This window comes from Heterodontus francisci, chromosome 26 (genome assembly GCF_036365525.1).
Source record: "Heterodontus francisci isolate sHetFra1 chromosome 26, sHetFra1.hap1, whole genome shotgun sequence".
Classification (NCBI taxonomy): Eukaryota; Metazoa; Chordata; class Chondrichthyes; order Heterodontiformes; family Heterodontidae; genus Heterodontus; species Heterodontus francisci.
Window position 1 is genome coordinate 59,911,867 of NC_090396.1, and position 18,680 is coordinate 59,930,546.

At 44.0% G+C, this 18,680-nt stretch overlaps 1 protein-coding gene across 4 annotated transcripts in view; it reads left to right on the plus strand.

Moving 5' to 3' along the window:
- cyth1b (cytohesin 1b) overlaps positions 1-18,680 on the plus strand; it is a 295,924-nt gene that overhangs the window by 269,687 nt on the left and 7,557 nt on the right. For all 4 annotated transcript variants that reach the window (XM_068058351.1, XM_068058349.1, XM_068058350.1 and 1 more), the window contains exon 12: positions 12,812-12,966. In XM_068058351.1, coding sequence (XP_067914452.1) covers positions 12,812-12,966 — 155 coding nt within the window. The remainder of the gene's footprint in view (positions 1-12,811; positions 12,967-18,680) is intronic.

Below are 18,680 nucleotides of genomic sequence, written 5' to 3' on the forward strand. Positions count from 1 at the left end.
CCGAGAGAAGGGGTCTTGTCCATGCTGATTTTGAACCATAAATATTGACATCCCCCAGAACACTGAATTTCCACATCAAAGCAGATAACAAGAACAATTTGAATTTATAAAGTGCCCGTAATGTATTAAAATGTTGCAAAGTGCTTCACAGGGCATTATCAAACAAAATTTGACTCTTAACCACACATAAGGAGATATTAGGCACAGGAGGCCGCCATCCAGTCCAGTGGATCCATGCCAGCTCTCCATGGAGCTATTCAGCCAGTCCCACTTCCCTGCTCAATCCCTGTAGCTGTGCAGGTCTATTTCCTTCAAATGGTCATCCAATTTCCTTTTGAAGTCATTGATTGTCTCTGCTTCCACCATTGTTGTGGGCAGTGTTGCAGGTCATTACCACCTGCTGTGTAAAAAAAAAAAGTTCTTCCTCATATTTCCCCTGCATCTCTTGCCCAAAACTTTCATTCTCTGTCGCGTAGTCCCTAGTTAATGGGAACAGTTTTTTCTTGCCTAACTTATCGAAGCTTGTCATAGTACACTTCTATTAAATCTCCCCTCAATCTCCTTTGTTATAAGGAGAAGAATCTCAGTTTATCTAACCTAACCTTGTAACTAAAATCTCCCGTCCCTGGAATAATTCTGGTAAATCTCCTCTGCACCTTCTCGAGGATCGTCACATCCTTCCTAAAGTGTGGTGACTAGAACTATATGCAATACTCCAATTAGGACCTAACCAGAGCTTTATAAAGGTTCAGCAGAACTTCCCTGCTTTTGTACTCAGTGCCTCGGTTTATGAATACAAGATTCCATATGTTTTAATAACCACTCTTAATATGTCCTGCCACTCTGTTCCTGGACACTCTTTAGAACTGTGCCGTTAAGTATATATTGTCTCTCCCTATTCCTTCTGCCAAAATGCATCACCTCATACTTGTCAGTATTAAATTCCATCTGCCACCTGTCTGCCCATTCTGTTAGCCTATCTATTTCCATTGTAAGAGGTTCATATCATCCTCACTGTTTGCCACACCTCCAAGTTTGATGTCATTAGCAAATTTTGAGACTCTACTCTGTATTCCAAGATCCATGTCATTTATTTGGAAAAAAAGAAGTGGTCCCAGTACTGACCGTTGGGGAACACCACTGTCTACCATCCACCAGTTTGAAAAACAACTGGTGACAATGACTTGCTGTTTTCTGTCCTTGAGACAGTTTTTTTATTCAATTGGACAGTGATCCTCCCCGTCCATGAGCCTCAGTTTTGTTTAGCAGCCTTTTATGTGGTACCTTATCAAACGCTTTCTTAAAATTCATAAACAACATCCACCATATTCCCTTCATTAACCTTCTCTGTTACTTCATCAAAAAATTCAAATAGTCAAATGGGCGGCACAGTGGCGCAGTGGTTAGCACCGCAGCCTCACAGCTCCAGGGACCCAGGTTCAATTCTGGGTACTGCCTGTGCGGAGTTTGCAAGTTCTCCCTGTGACCGTGTGGGTTTTCGCCGGGTGCTCCGGTTTCCTCCCACAGCCAAAGACTTGCAGGTGATAGGTAAATTGGCCATTGTAAATTGCCCCTAGTGTAGGTAGGTGGTAGGGAATATGGTATTACTGTAGGGTTAGTATAAATGGGTGGCTGTTGGTCGGCACAGACTCGGTGGGCCGAAGGGCCTGTTTCAGTGCTGTATCTCTAAATAAAATAAAATAAAAATAAAAAATTCAAGTCAAGCCTGATCTGCCTTTTACAAATCCATGCTGGCTGTCTTTAATTAACTCAAACCTCTCCAAGTGTCTGTTGATTTTTTCCCCTGGTTATTGTTTCTAAAACCTTAACCACCACTGATGTTAAACTAATTGGCCTGTAGTTGCTCGGGCCGTCCTTATGCCCTTTCTTGAATAAGGGTGTCACATTTGCCACTTTCCAATCCTCTGGCAACTCCCCAGTATCCAGGGAAGATTGGAAGATTATGGCAAGCCCTTCCATTATTTCCATTCCCACTTATTTTAGAAACCTGGGATGCTCGCCATCTGGACAAGTGACATATTTACCCTAAGCATAGCCATGTTAAGGAGGTTGAAAAAGGTGGCCATAGTGATGATGCAGATATCTGGTTGGAAGCTTATCTCGGGGTCAAGTACAGCACCACAGCTGCATTCAGCCTCAGACAGTTGCCAGGGAGAAGTATGGAGCCGGTGGCTAGAGAACAAGGACAACGACCAAAGACAATAGCTTTGAACTTCCCAGTATTTAAAAGGAGGAAATTTCTGCTCATCCTGTACTGGATGTTGGACAAGCAGTCTGACAATTCGGAGACAGTGGAGAGGTCGAGAGAGGTGATGGAGACGTAGAACTGGGTGTCGTCAGCATGCATGTGGAAACGGAAGTTCCTGGATACCAGGGAGTTGCCAGAGGATTGGAAAGTGGCAAATGTGACACCCTTATTCAAGAAAGTGTATAAGGATGGCCCGAGCAACTACAGGCCAGTTAGTTTAACATCAGTGGTGGGTAAGGTTTTAGAAACAATAACCAGGGGAAAAAATCAACAGACACTTGGAGAGGCTTGAGTTAATTAAAGATAGCCAGCATGGATTTGTAAAAGGCAGATCATGCTTGATTTGAATTTGACTATTTGAATTTTGGATTATGGCGCCAAGGGGCAGTATGTAGATAAGACGTAGGAGGGGGCCAAAGTCAGAACCATGGGGAAACCTCAGAGGTAAAGATAAGGGAGTGGCAAGAGAGGTCATTGCATATGATGCTCTGGCTACAACTGGATAGATTAGAATAGAAACAGACTATTGTAGTCCCACACAGCTGTACAATGGAGGGGAGGCATTGGAGGTGGATGGTGTGGTCAACTGTGTCAAAAGCTGCAGATAGGTCAAGAAAGACAGACTGATAATTTACCATGGTCACACAAACATATGATGTAATTTGTGACTTTGATAAGAGTTGTTCGAGTACTGTGGTGGGGCCAGGGGTGGGGGGAACCTGAATGGAGGGATTCAAACGTGGAGTTCTGAGAAAAATGGGCAGGGATATGAGGGGAAACAGGACGTTCAAGGACTTTGGAGAGGCGCAGTGGTTAGCACCGCAGCCTCACAGCTCCAGCGACCCAGGTTCAATTCTGGGTACTGCCTGTGTGGAGTTTGCAAGTTCTCCCTGTGTCTGCGTGGGTTTTCGCCGGGTGCTCCGGTTTCCTCCCACAGCCAAAAGACTTGCAGGTTGATAGGTAAATTGGCCATTATAAATTGCCCCTATTATAGGTAGGTGGTAGGGGAATATAGGGACAGGTGGGGATGTGGTAGGGATTTGGGATTAGTGTAGGATTAATATAAATGGGTGGTTGATGGTCGGCACAGACTCGGTGGGCCAAAGGGCCTGTTTCAGTGCTGAAACGTGAATAAATAAATAAAATAAATAAATAAAAGAGAGGGAGAGATAGGGCAGCAGTTTGCAAGGACAGAGGAGTCAAGAGTTTTTTTTTGAGGAGAGGGATATTGAAGACCGATTTGAAGGGGAGGGGACAGTACTTGAGGACAAAGATCTGTTAACACCTAACATGGGGGCCAGGAAAAGCTGAGTGGTCAGCAGTTTATTGGGAATAAGGTTGATGGAGTAGGCCTTGTGTACAAGATGAGCTCAGAGAGGGCATGAAGAGAGATAGGAGGGAAACTAGAGAAAGATGCAAGTTCAGGCTGAGGGAAGGGGGAAACCTGAGAAAAAGTTTGGCGTGTTGGGCTGGGGAAAGGTAGGTAGTGGCAGAGGTAGCTGAACAGATTATCTCAGTCTTACTGACAAAGATGTCCATGAGCTCCTCTTACCTGTTGAAAATGAGGATGGGGGAGGCAAGGGAGAGGGATTTAAGAAGATGGTTTGCAGTAGAGAAAAGAAACCAGGGGTTATCTTTGTATATCAGGATGATCATAGAACAATGAGCAGTTTTGGCAGAGGAGAGCAGGACCCAATAGTGCTTTATGTGGTCCAGCCAGATTTGGCAATGAATGGCTATGTTTAAGTCTGTGTCCTTGTACTTAAGGGAGCAAATATGAGGGTCATACCGGGGGAGCGACTAGGCTGTTATGACCAAGGCGGGAGGAGTATGCTGTTTATTCTAGTCACGCTTCTCCAAAGGTCACAACACAGAATCGTTACAGTGCAGAAGGAGGCCATTCGGCCCATCGTGTCCGCACTGGCTCTCTGAAGGAGCAATTCCCTCAGCTCCATTCTCCCGCCTTTTGTCCGTAACCCTGCACATTCTTCCTTTTCATATAACTGTCTAATTCTCTTTTGAATCCTTCAATTGAACCTGCCTCCTCCACGTTCTCGGGCAGCACAATCCAGACCTGAACCACACACTGCTTGAAAAATTTTTTCCTCGTGTCACTTTTGCTTCTCTTACCAAATACTTTAAATCTGTGCCCTCTTGTTCTCAATCCTTTCACAAGTGGGAACAATTTCTCTATCTACACTGTCAAGACCCCTCATGACTTTGAATACCTCTATCATATCACCTCGCAGCCTTCTCTTCAACAAGGAAAACAGTCCTAACTTCTCCAATCTATCTTCATAACTGAAATTCCTCATCCCTGGAACCATTCTCGTGAATCTTTTCTGTACTGTCTCCAATGCCCTCCCGTCTTTCCTAAAATGCGGTGCCCAGAACTGGACGCAATACTCCAGCTGAGGCCAAACTAGTGTCTTATACAAGTTCAACATAACTTCCTTACTCTTGTACTTTATGCCCCTATTAATAAAGGCCATGATACTGTATGCTTTATTAACCGCTCTCTCAACCTGTCGTGCCACCTTCAATGACTTAAGCACATATATACTATGTCCCTCTACTCCTGCACCCCCTTTAGAATTGTACCCTTTATTTTATATTGTTTCTCCATGTTGTTCCTACCAAAATGAATTACTTCATATTCCTCTGCATTGACCTTCATCTGCCACCTCTCTGCCCATTCCACCAACTTGTCTATGTATTTTTTGAAGTTCTACACTGTCCTCCTCACCGTTCACAATTTTTCCAAGTTTCTGATTATCTGCAAACTTTGAAATTTTGCCCTGTACACCAAGCTCTAAGTCATTAATATATATATCAGGAAAAGCAAGGGTCTCAACACTGATCCCTGGGGAACTCCACTACAAACCTTCCTCCAGCCAGAAAAACATCCATTAACCACTACTGTTTGTTTCCTGTCACTCAGCCAATTTCATATCCATGTTGCTCCCGTCTCTTTTATTCCATGAGCTATAAGTTTGCTCACAGGTCTGTCGTGTGGCACTTTTGAAAGTTCAAGTACACCACATCAACTGCATTGTCCTCATCAAACATCTCGGTTACCTCCTCCAAAAACTCCAGCAAGTTAGTTAAACTTGATTTTCCCTTAAGAAATCCATGCTGGCTTTCCTTAATTAGCCCGTGTTTGTCCATGTGACTATTAATTTGACCCAAATTATTTTTACTGGACGTTTTCCCACCACCGAAGTTAAACTGACTGGCCTGTAGTTGCTGAACTTATCTTTACACTCTTTTTTGAACAAGGGTGTAATGTTTGCAGTTCTCCAGTCCTCTGGTACCACCCCAAGTCCAAGGAAGACTGAAAAAGTATGGCTAGTGCATCTGAGATTTTCACCCTCATTTCCCTCAGTATTGTTGGATGCATCTCATCTGCTCCCGGTGCTTTACCGTTTTTAAGTGCAGACAGCCTATCTAATATCTTTATCAATTTTAAACCCCTCTAGTGTCTGACTTACCTCCTCTTTCACCATTGCATCTTCTTCCTTGGTAAAGACAGATGCAAAGTATTAATTTAATACCTCAGCTATGCCCTCTGCCTCCATGTGTAAATCCCCTTCCTGGTCCCTAATTGGCCCCACTCCTCCCTTTACCACCCTTTTACTATTTATATGCCTATAGAAAACTTTGGGATTTCCTTTAATGCTAGCTGCCAGTCTCTCTTTGCTTCTCTTATTTGCATTTTCACTTCCACTCTGGACCTTCTATACTCAGCCTGGTTCTCAATAGTATTTTCTACCTGGCATCTGTCATAAGCACACTTTTTCTTCTTTATCTTAATCTCCACCTCTTTTGTCATTCAGGGAGCTCTGGATTTGTTTGCCCAACCTTTCTCCTTCAAGGGAACATACCTTGACTATGCCTGAACTGTCTCTTCTGTGAAGGTAGTCCATTGTTCATCTACCGGTTTTCTGCCAGCTTTTGACTTCAATTTATTCGCCTCAGCTCCATTCTTAACCCATTGAAGTTGGCCTTCCCCCAGTTAATAATCCTTACCTTGGATTGCTCTTTGTCCTTTTCCATAGTCTGCCTAAACCTTATGATACAATAATCACTATCCCCTAGATTCTCTCCTACTGATACTTGATCCACTTGGCCCACCTCATTCCCAAGAACCAGGTCTAGCGGTGCCTCCTTTCTTGTTGGACTAGAAACGTACTGTTGTAGGAAATTTTCCTGAACACGCTCTGGGAACTTTTGCCCTTCACTGCCCTTTACAGTACTATTATCCCAGTCTATGTTTGGATAATTAAAGTCCCCCATTATAACTACCCTATAATTTTTGCACCTCTCTATAAATTCCTTGCAAATTTGTTCCTCCACGTCCTTCCCTCTAGCTGGTGGCCTATGGACAACACCGAGCAATGTCACTGCACCTTTTTTGTTCTTTAGTTCTAGCCAAATAGATTCTGTCCTCGACCCCGCTGGGACATGCTTTTTCTCCAGCGCTGCAATGCTCTCCTTAATCAATACTTCACCCCTCCCCCTTTTGTCCCTTTCCTATCTTTACTTGAACACCTTGTATCCAGGAATATTTAACACCCAGTCCTGCCTTTCTTTGAGCCAGGTCTCTGTTATAGCCACAACCTCATATTTCAACATGGCAATCTGTGCCTGTACCTCAGCAGTCTTATTACCTATATCCTGTGCATTCACATGCATGCACATTAACCCTGATTCAGACTTTATTACTTTCTCCCTTACTCTGACCCCACCTAATAACTTACTATTCCCTCCTCTAGTGCCCCCAGTATTCTGTGCACCTTGGCAGTCCTCTCTGATACTTGCTCATGGTTCCCACACCCCTGACAAGTTAGCAGTTTTGCTTCCCTCCGTCCTGAGCTCCCTCTCAGGTTCGCATCCCCCTGACAATTTAGTTTAAACCCGTCCCAACAGCACTATCAAATCTCCCTGCAAGGATATTCATCCCCATCCTGCTAAGATGCAACCCATCCATCTTGTACAGCTCCCACCTGCCCCAGAACCTGTCCCAATGTCTCAGAAATCTGATGCCCTCCCTGCTACACCAGTTCTCCAGCCACGTGCTCAATCGCTCAGTTCTCCTATTCCTATGCTAACTTGCACATGGGACTGGGAGTAATCCTGAGATTACTGCTTTTGAGGTCCTGCTTTTTAATCTCCTTCCTAGCTCCCTAAAATCTGCTTTCAGGACCTCATCCCCCTTCTCACCAATGTAATTGGTACCAATGTGGACCACGACCTCTGGCTGTTCACCATCCCTCAGAAGAATGTCCTGCAGCCCCTCCGTGACATCCTTGACCCTGGCACCAGGGAGGCAACACACCATCCTGGAGTCACGTTTACTGCCACAGAAATGCCTGTCCCCTTAACCAACGAGTCCGCTATCACTACTGCTGTTCCACTCTTCTTCCTCCCCTTCTGTGCAGCTGAGCCACCTGTGGTGCCATGGACTTGGCTCTGACTGCACTTCTCTGAGGAACCATCACTCTCACCAGTATTCAAAATGGAAAACTGATTAGTGAGTGGGATCATAGAGTTATACAGCACAGAAATAGGCCCTTTGGCCCATCGTGTCTGTGTGGCCATCAAGCACCTATGTATTCTAATCCCGTTTTCCAGCACTTGGCCCACAGCCTTGTATGCTATGGCATGTCAAGTGCTCATCTAAATACTTCTTAAATGTTGTGAGGGTTCCTGCCTTTACCACCCCTTCAGGTAGTGTGTTCCGGATTCCAACTACCCTCTGGGTGATAAATGTTTTGCTCAAATCCCCTCTAAAACTCCTGCCCCTTACCTTAAATCTGTGCCCACTGGTTATTGATCCCTCCACTAAGGGAAAAAGTTTCTTCCTATCTATCCTATCAATGCCCCTCATAATTATGTATACCTCAGTCAGGTCCCTCCTCAGCCTTCTCTGCTCTAAGGAAAACAACCCTAGCCTATCCAGTCTCTCTTCATAGCTGAAATGCTCCAGCCCAGGCAACATCCTCGTGAATCTCTGTGCACCCTCTCCAGTGCAATCACATCCTTCCTATTGTGCGGTGACCAGAACTGTACACAGTACTCCAGCTGTGGCCTAATTAGCATTTTATACAGCTCCATCATAACCTCCCTGCTCTTACATCAGGGGACTCCTGCACTACCTGCCTGGTTCTTTTAGACTGCCTGGCAGTCACCCATTCCTTATCTACCTGCATGCTCCTAACCTGTGGTATGACCATCTTCCTAAACATGCTATCCATGTAATCCTCCGCCTTGTGGATGCACAACAGTAACTGCAGCCACCGCTCGAGTTCTGAAATCCGGAGCTCAAGCATCTGCAGCTGGTGACACTTCCTGCAGATGTGTTTATCTAGGGCACATGGTGCATCCATGACTTCCCACATGCACTGTACATTCCACACAGCAGAGCTGCCCTGCCATACATTAACTTTACAGACTATTTATTATAAGTAGAATAGCTTACCAGTTACTGAGCAACCAGCTCTTTCCACTGCACCGAAGCAAGAACCAAATACTGGAGGGTTAAAAAAGTTGAAAAAAGCAGCACCTCCTTCCCCTTCACCAAACTCGAAGCTCTGCACTCAGCTTGCAATCTGCCCAGCATTTGCAGGTTGCACCCAGACCTTTGTATTTATACCTTTTGAAGCTGAAACTGAAACAACCAGATTTGACTGGTCAGCTATTTAACTAATCAGCTACTCTGAAGTAGAGCCTATTAATCTCTGCTTAAGACTGTAATAAATTTAGTTTACTTTCTTAACCCTACTTTACTTTCTTAACCCTACTTTATTGAGAGGGTAAATCCCAGTTAAATGTTATTGCAGACAAGACTTTTATAAAGGTAACAACACTTAAAATCCCCACTCACCAAACTCTACACAAATCTCTACACTCAGCTTGCAATCTGCACTCCGTTTTAAATGTTTACACTTCCGGATGTGGTCAATCATATACTTTATTTTTGCCAGAATAAAACACACTAACCAGGTTTCTTTAATAAGCAACAAAATTATCAGTTTATTACAAAACAAAACTTAAACACACAGATTGAAATATAAAGGTTCCCTTTTTCCTTAGCCCCACACACTCTCACTCTCTCTCTCTCTCTCTCTCACACGCACACACACACACACACCAATTAACCAGAAAAAATAAAGATATTTGCGTTTCAGAGCTCTATTGCAAAAAAAAAGGACCAAAAAAATACTTGGCTTAAATACTTGCTAATTCTTGAAGAAATAGAAGATATGGAAAGATGTCCTTTTTTTTAAGTTTGGCGTGCCAAATGCATGTTGACAGCTGTCACTGGAATCTTCCGAGAACAGTTCTTTCCAGGCGATGTTGAAGATCAGTTTGGGTAGGCTTTCAAAGAAATGCAGCAACAGAGGTTTCAGATAGGCTTTACAGCAGAAATGCGGCAACAGGGGTTTCAGTTCCCACACATTCGATACACAGGATTTCTTTAATTACAGGAGGAAAGAGGAAACTGACACACTGGATATGTAGGGTCTCTTTCAAAGGGAGAGAACAAGATGATCTGGGTTTCCTTGGCAGGCAAGAAACAACTGTCTTCCAAGCAGTTCACACTCCAACCCATTGTCCAACGTGTTACGACCAGGTGAAAAGGGACTAGGGGTTCCCTCTCACCCTTTGCCTGGTTTACCCGTAACAGGGTTTAATTTTTAAAAACACCTTGTTTTAGCTCCCCTTTAGTGAATCCTTGTTCAACACTTTCCAATTGTAAGGTAAAGAAATCAATTCAGACAGGTTTTCTTAGATTTTAAACAAGAAAGGTAGAAGTTTATGAATTTTAAAGTCGAATCCGGTTACTGACTAGGAATATGCAAGGTGACCATGCTAGCATGCATACGCGATAAACACACACGCAGGTAGAGACAGAAAAGAATAAAGGGGAAATGTTTGAGGCAATAGATGGGTTTCTGTTTTACTGTCCTTTGAGTTTGCTGTGAAGTCTTTGGTTGTCAGTCAGACTTGCAATTCGTTGGGGCTCAATGCACGCTTCAACTTGTTTCGATGTCGGAGTCTTTTCTCTCTTGAGGTTTACATGTCTTCCGTGGGTCCAGTGGCTTGGGGAGAAAGCCAGAAAGAGAGAGGCTTCCTTGTTGCAGGTTCCAGTTCAAACAGCCTTCTGAATTCAAACTGTCCTGTGGCTGGTTCAAAAAACCTTGGACCAGCCAGTTAGTCATGTGACCAGCTGGTGTAATCAGTTCTGGCTTTGTGGATTGTATCACCATAGCAGTCTCTGGAATGCTCTTCCTTACACCTTCAGTGTCTGGTGATCAAAATCCATTTGCGTTAATTGGAGCAGGGAATTGTCCTTTGTCTCCACAAGCAGCATCTCTTGGTATGCAAATGTCCTTCCAGCCCAGTGTCTGGTGAGTTTTTTAAACAAGTCCTTTCTTCACTCCTGCAACAGTTTAAAATCAATGTTCATATGACAAAATTAATATGCCTCATTCTTGGCAGGTGGAGGGCAGCATGACAAAGTGAAACCAAAACAATGTCACAAGAATCAAGCCTCCTGACCCCTATAAAGCTTGACCTATCACTTCTCTGTAAACATCTTCTCCAAGTCAAAACAACAAGCTTCCTCCTAGTGTTTTATCTGAAAGTAAAGGCTTGTTTACAAGTCAAGTCCAGGACGCCTTCTGGTGACTTCTTTTAAAAAAAAACACAAAGTTCAGCATCTCTTCAAGCTTCCAGATGAATCGATGTCCATAACTCAACTATAAGTTCTTAAAAACATATTTTACAAAAAAAAGCACTCTCGTAACAAGGGTGAGAGACAGTAATGATTTTAATGGGGACTGGGGCATCAAAGGTGGATGTGAGGGTGTGTTTAAGCACATTGGTAGCTGCAGAAATATTGTGGTGAATGGGGGTGGGTTGCAGGCAAAGGCTAGACATTTGAGATTTTGAAAGTGCAGTTGTAATTGAATTGGGAGACAGTTTTTCCAGAGGCAGAAATAGAAGGAAGTAGGGTTGGGATGGGGAAGGTCTTGTGAGTGGAGTGCGTTACAAGGAACTTAACAGAGATGGCCTTATCTGCACTTGACACTATGAGAATAGTGATGCCATGTGAGACAGCAAGGTCAGAGGGGTGTCCATGAATATCGATTGAGTTTATAATGAGGGATAGATTAAGGGAAAATAATGGGGCTGTGAACTCAGGAGAGAGAGCATGATGACTTTCGATGGATGTTGAAATCACTAAGGATGTGAAGTTGCTCAGTGCAGAGGTTGAGGGAGGAAAACAGTGAAAATATCTCAGTGACAGTTGACATCTGATTTAATTCTGTTACCATATTGAGAAATGCATAATAAAAACATAAAACTATTGATTGATTAAAAAGTAAAATATGAAACAAAAATAGAGAATGGGGAAAAGCAATGCAGATCAGTCAGCATTTGTGGAGAGAACAGCATACAACCTTCATCATGATGATTATATGTTTGAATTATAGTTGCTTGAAACAATTCAAAGCCTACTTCGGTCAGATGGATGTTACGACCAGGTGAGAAAGGGGTCTAGGGTTCCCTTTCAGCCTTCACCTGGTCTTACTGTACCGGATTTAATTTTAAACACACCGTGTTTTTAGCTCCCCCTTGTTCACTGCTTTCCAATTATAAGGCAAAGAAACCAGCACAAACAGGTTTTCTTAGGTTTGAAGAAGAAAAGTTGAAATTTATTAAATTTGGACTTAAACTCTAATTTGGTTAATGCCTACGGATACATTACGCGCCCACGCTAGCATGCATATGCGATACACACATGCAAATAGAGACAGAAAAGAACAGAAGAAAAAAACAAAGTGGAAAAGTTTGAGGCAATATCTGAAGAGGTTTTGTTATGGTTCTTCGAGCTCACTGTAGAGTCCTTGATTGCAGGTAGTTCTTGCTTTTTGTTGGAGATCAGTATTATTCTTAAACCTTGTTCGCTGTAAGAGACTTTTCTCTCTTGGGGTTTATGTGTCTTCAGTGGATTCAGAGGCTTGTGAGAAAGAGATGGGAGCAGACAGGAGAGATCTCAGTCCAGGAGCAAACAGTCTTTCTGAGTTCAACTCTCAGGCTAGTTCAAAAGACCCTGGAACAGCCAATTAGTCATGTGACCAGCTGGTCTAACCAGTCCTGGATTGTATCACCTTAGCAGTCTCTCTAATGCTCCTCTTACTTACAATACCTGGTGATCAAAAGTCCATTGTGGGTTGAATGTGTCAGGGAATGGTCTTTTGTCCTTCCAAGCACTGTCTGTTAATATGCAAATTTTTTTTCCAGCCACGGCTGATCTGTTTAACAAGTCATTTCCTCGCTCTGGCAACAGTTTAAAATCAATGTTCATGACAAAATTAATGTGCCTCATTCTTGGCAGGCGGGGGTCTAGCATGACAATGGAAAATAATAAAGAATTCTTTCTAAATGGTACAAAAGTACCTTTTACAAGCAGATTTGTTAATTCTACATTTCCTTAGTAATGGTTTATGATCCTTATTTTTTAAATTTCAGAATTGCTTTGAGCTCTATATTCCAGATAATAAAGACCAGTTTATCAAAGCCTGTAAGACTGAGGCTGATGGACGAGTGGTAGAAGGAAGTCATACAGTTTACAGGATATCTGCACCGACCCCAGAGGAGAAAGATGAATGGATAAAGTGCATCAAGTGAGCAAATATTTATATGTATCATTCATACTATAGATAGTCCTTTCATATTTCACAACCTTTCATATTTTCACAAACATATATTTTTGGACTGAATAAAATTATTTTGGTTGTATTATATCTTGGTGGTGGATGCCTTTCTCATGCAACTGTTGAGTTGGATGGGATACAGAAGTGTTGCTACTTGCATCTGGGACCAAGGTCCCCTCGAATTTTTTTTTTGTCGTGTGCTGCCTATTCATGTAAGCGTGCAGTGTTACAGCCGAGGTGGGAGGAGTGCACTGTCTTTCTCTAGTTCCACTTCTCCACAGGTCACAACAAATATTTAAATGTGTACCCAGTTACCAAAGTGTCTAATTATATACTCTATTTTAGTTTCAGAATAAAATCCCCCAACCAGGTTTCTTTAATAAACAACAAAAGTATTAATTTATCATAAAACAAGACTTAGTCAATAAAGATGCAAAGCTTTAACACAATTTGAAATATGACAGTAAATTTGTACATTTCTTTCTAAATACCCAACACACACACACACACACACACACACACACACACACACGGTTAAAGGAAAAATAAAGATGCTTTGGCCAAAGTACTTGTTAATTCTTGAAGAAAAAGGATAAGATATGTTATATTCCAGATGGCATACAGTCTGGCATCCGAGTACACGTGGACGGGTCACTGGGATCTTTCCAGAAGCAATTCGTTCAGGAGATGTCGAGAGGCAGTCTTCCAGAAGCTTCTCAGGAGAAATGCAGCATCAGGTGTTACAGCTATCACACACTAGATTTTTTTCAAAGTTTCTCAGAGAGGTGGAGAAAAGATGAGCTGGGTGTTTCTTTCAGCAGGCTGCAAACCCAAATGACTCAAAACAGTATTCAAAAATGAAATCCACTCTTGATCACCATAAATCTTGATATGTCACTTCTTTTGTAAACAACTTCCATAGTCAGAAGGCACCTGCTGTTTACTTAACTGAAGACATGCGACATCCAGTAAATATTTTTAAACAGAGTCCTTCCAGTGACCCTTAAAAGAAAACAAAGTCCAACATTTATGGAATCACTTCAGTCCTCCAATGAATGCATCTCCACAATTCTAAAGCACGAGTCTTCAAAATATATTAAAAAATAGAAGCACTTTCATAACACCTCCATCCTCAGAGAAATGAAATGCCATTTTTAAATGCATTTCATTACAAAGTGCGAAATAATAACAGGATGAGAAAATATTAAAACACATTTACACACTCATTCTCATTCACGCTTTACGTGTAACTAATACAGTTCTGCTTTGTACCATCTTTGTACTCTGATAACTCAAAGCAAAGTTAAATTCCAGACAAAGCATCAGCAGTTACATTGTTTTTCCCCCCAATGTGGATAATCTTTAAGTGATAGGGCTGTAATAGTAAACTCTATCGAATTAGTCTGGCATTCTGGTTTTTGAATTTTTCCACCGCCTTCCCCTTCCCCCCTCCCTTCCCTGCTCCACTCTCTCAGCTCACCCCCTCACAACCCCGTCCCAGCCCCCCCCTCGCACCATCTTCCCCCAGCTCCCCCTCGCACCCCCTTCCCTCCACCCCTCCCCCTTGCACCCCCTCCTCCCACCGGCATCATCCTACACCTGTGTAGGGGCCCTAACAACCCCACTGCCTTGTGGGCGACTCAGGAGAGACCAAGGCTAAGGGAGTAAACCCTAACTGAAAATCCGGAGCGGAACCCCGTAGGCGGTCATGTGTCACCTTTGGCATGTTTCCGGCAGTTCCTGCAGCCATACCGGTGCCATACGTCGTGCTCTGCACTCCTTTGGACCCCACCAGAAAGGCCGAGAGGGGGGTTTTGACGATTGGGCAACTCTCAACCTCCATAAATTCGCCCAGGCATGCGCCATGGAGAGGTCACTCCATAGTTGCCTCACAACGACTGAAACAACACGGAAGGCAGCAGTTACGGGTTATAAGTCCAGCTAAATTGGCGTAGAAACTGGGCGCCACGGGTTGCCTTTGTCGGTGGGAGAGGTCATCGCACCTCACTGGACAGCTACCGCCCGCCTCAAACCGGGCAGCCCCCAGTCAATAAGGTTCAGTCCCGCCACAGTCTACCTGCTTCAATGGGTGCTTGGAGCTCAGGGTCATTGCCTGAATGGTGGACTGCAACACCGCACCAAACAACACGAGAAAAGGAAAGAAGGTACCAGCCCTTCGCTTTGCAAGCTGGAACGTCAGAACGATGTGTCCTGGCCTGTCGGAAGACCTTACACAAATCAACGATTCTCGGAAGACCGCCATCATTAATAACGAGCTCAGTAGACTCAATGTGGACATTGCAGCACTTTAGGAGACACGCCTCCCCGCGAGTGGATCTCTAGCAGAGCAAGACTACACCTTCTTCTGGCAGGGCAGGGATCCTGAAGAACCAAGACTGCATGGAGTGGGCTTTGCCATCAGAAACTCCTTGCTCAGCATGATAGAGCCTCCCTCAAATGGCTCGGAACGCATACTGTCCATCCGACTGCTCACCACCTCTGGTCCAGTACACCTACTCAGCATCTATGCTCCAACACTCTGCTCCTCACCTGAAGTTAAAGATCAGTTCTACGAGGAACTCCATAACATCATTAGCAGCATCCCCAACACCGAACACCTATTCCTGCTGGGGGACTTTAATGCCAGGGTTGGGGCCGACCATGACTCATGGCCCTCCTGCCTTGGGCGCTATGGCGTTGGAAGGATGAATGAGAATGGGCAGAGACTGCTTGAGTTGTGTACCTATCATAACCTCTGCATCACCAACTCGTTCTTTCACACTAAACCCTGTCACCAGGTTTCATGGAGGCACCCAAGATCGCGTCGTTGGCACCAGCTAGACCTCATCGTCACAAGGCGAGCCTCCTTAAACAGTGTTCAAATCACACGCAGTTTCCACAGTGCGGACTGCGACACCGACCACTCCCTGGTGTGCAGCAGGGTTAGACTCAGACCAAAGAAGTTGCATCATTCCAAGCAGAAGGGCCACCCGCGCATCAACACGAGCAGAATTTCTCATCCACAGCTGTTACAAAAATTTCTAAATTCACTTGTAACAGCCCTTCAAAACACTCCCACAGGGGATGCTGAGACCAAGTGGGCCCACATCAGAGACGCCATCTATGAGTCAGCTTTGACCACCTACGGCAAAAATGCGAAGAGAAATGCAGACTGGTTTCAATCTCATAACGAAGAGCTGGAACCTGTCATAGCCGCTAAGCGCATTGCACTGTTGAACTACAAAAAAGCTCCCAGTGAGTTAACATACGTAGCACTTAAAGCAGCTGTTGCACAGTTGGCTCTCCCCTTGCGCCTCTGTCTTTTTTCCTGCCAACTACTAAGTCTCTTCGACTCGCCACATTTTAGCCCTGTCTTTATGGCTGCCCGCCAGCTCTGGCGAACGCTGGCAACTGACTCCTACGACTTGTGATCAATGTCACAGGATTTCATGTCGCGTTTGCAGACTTCTTTATAGCGGAGACATGGACGGCCGGTGGGTCTGATGCCAGTGGCGAGCTCGCTGTACAATGTGTTTTTGGGGATCCTGCCATCTTCCATGCGGCTCACATGGCCAAGCCATCTCAAGCGCCGCTGACTCAGTAGTGTGTACAAGCTGGGGATGTTGGCCGCTTCGAGGACTTCTGTGTTGGAGATACGGTCCTGCCACCTACAGCCTCAAAAAGACTGGGGACTTTATTAAATTACAGAAGTCACTTCTTGTCTCTGGTCTGAAAACTATTCACAAAGAACTTCTCTCCACAGATGAGGGTATTAGAATTAATAACCTTATGACATCTATTCATATGTCCGTATTGAAACTTCAGTATAATCAAGTTCCTTTTAAGATGGCCTCAGTCTTAGTGTGGTGAGTCAAAGAGACTTAGCAGTTTGCAGGAAAAAAGACAAAAGCGCAAGGGGAGAGCCAGCTGTGTAACAGCCCCGACAAACAAATTGTTCTGCAGCACTTGTGGAAGAGCCTGTCACTCTAGAATTGGCCTTTATAGCCACTCCAGGCACTGCTGCACACACCACTGACCACCTCCAGGCGCTTCCCCATTGTCTCTCGAGATAAGGAGGCCAAAGAAGAGGAAGAAGAAGTCTGGCATTCTGGTTTTTGAATTTTTCCACAAAGGCTAAGGAGTTATGATTAGTATGTGCCATTGTCTCTCCGTATTTGTGGTGGACATAGATTTCAGAGTGCTTAAAAGATAGAAGTAAGCCCAGGGTTTCTTTTTCCACTGTTGAGTATCTCTTTTGGTGTTGACTTAGATTTTTGGAAAAGTATCCCACTTGCCTTTCTTTGGCCGATTCATTGTCTTGTAACAGGACTGTTCCGACCTGCATGTTACTCGCATTAATTGCTACCTTGAAAGGCTCAGTGAAATTTGGGCCAGCTAACACTGGTTCATTGATCAGGATGCCTTTCAGCCTCTCAAGAGATGCTTAACACTCTCCTGACCACATTATCTTGGCCTTTTTTGTAGCAAATTCGTCGGTAGAGCAGCTATAGTACTATATAATTTGGTACAAACTTGCGGTAAAAACCACACATCCCCAAAAACCTCATGATTTCTCATTTAGTCTTCGAGACAGGGAACTCTATCAATGCTTGTACTTTTGATGTTCATGAAAACACTTGTCCTTGCCCTACTGTGTGCCCGAGGTAGGTTACCTGCTCTTTTGCAAATTCACTTTTGGCAAGGTTTATCACCAAATCAGCTGACTGTAATTTTCTAAACAGTGATTTTAGTTGTTCCAAGTCTTCCAGCACATCATCAAGGTAAACCACACAGTTAGGAACGCTGGCTACCATTTGGTTCATTAGTTTCTGAAACGTTGCTGGGGCATTTTTTTTAGCCCGAATGGCTTCACTCCGCATTGGAAAAGACCGTCTGGTGTGACAAAAGCCGATATTTCTTTAGCTTGGGGTGTTAAAGGAACCTGCCAGGATCCCTTTAACAAATCTATTTTGGTAAGAAATGTGGCACTGCCCACTCTGTCAATCCAGTCGTCCAAGCGAGGAATTGGGTAGGAGTCTGCCTTTGTTACTGCATTAACCTTTCTGTAGTCTGTGCAAAACCTAGTTGAACCATCTGGTTTAGGCACCAACATGACTGGGGAACTCCAGCTGCTTTGACTGGGTTCAATTAGGCGATTTTCCAACATGTATTGGATTTCTGCTTTCACTTGAGCCTGTTTCTCTGGACTTAAGCAATAAGGATGCTGATTTATAGCAGAGAATTCTCCTACATTCACATCATGTACGGCTAAGGTTGTACATCCTGGCCTGTCCCTACAGACTCCTTTAAATTCTGTGAGTAGCCTTGTTAGGTCTTCTCTTTGTTCTGCATCTAAATATGAAAGCATAGTGTCTAATCTCCCTAACAATTCAGTATTAGCTAATCGGATAGTAGGAGGTTCAATTTGAGGATTGTCTACGCCTCCTTCTGCCTCATCCTCACTATCCCTTTCATCCTTCACTGCCCCTACTACCTGACATACCTGTTCTTGCTTATCCACCAATGGTGGTGATATTGTTTCAGCATATTGATGTGACACAGCTGATTCTTTTTCCGGTGATCTGGGGTGTCCATCAAATAGTTTGCTAAACCTTTTGCCTACTCTATATAGTCCACTGAACTGTGCTTTCAGTGGTTCACCTGGTTGTCCCCTGATTGAAATG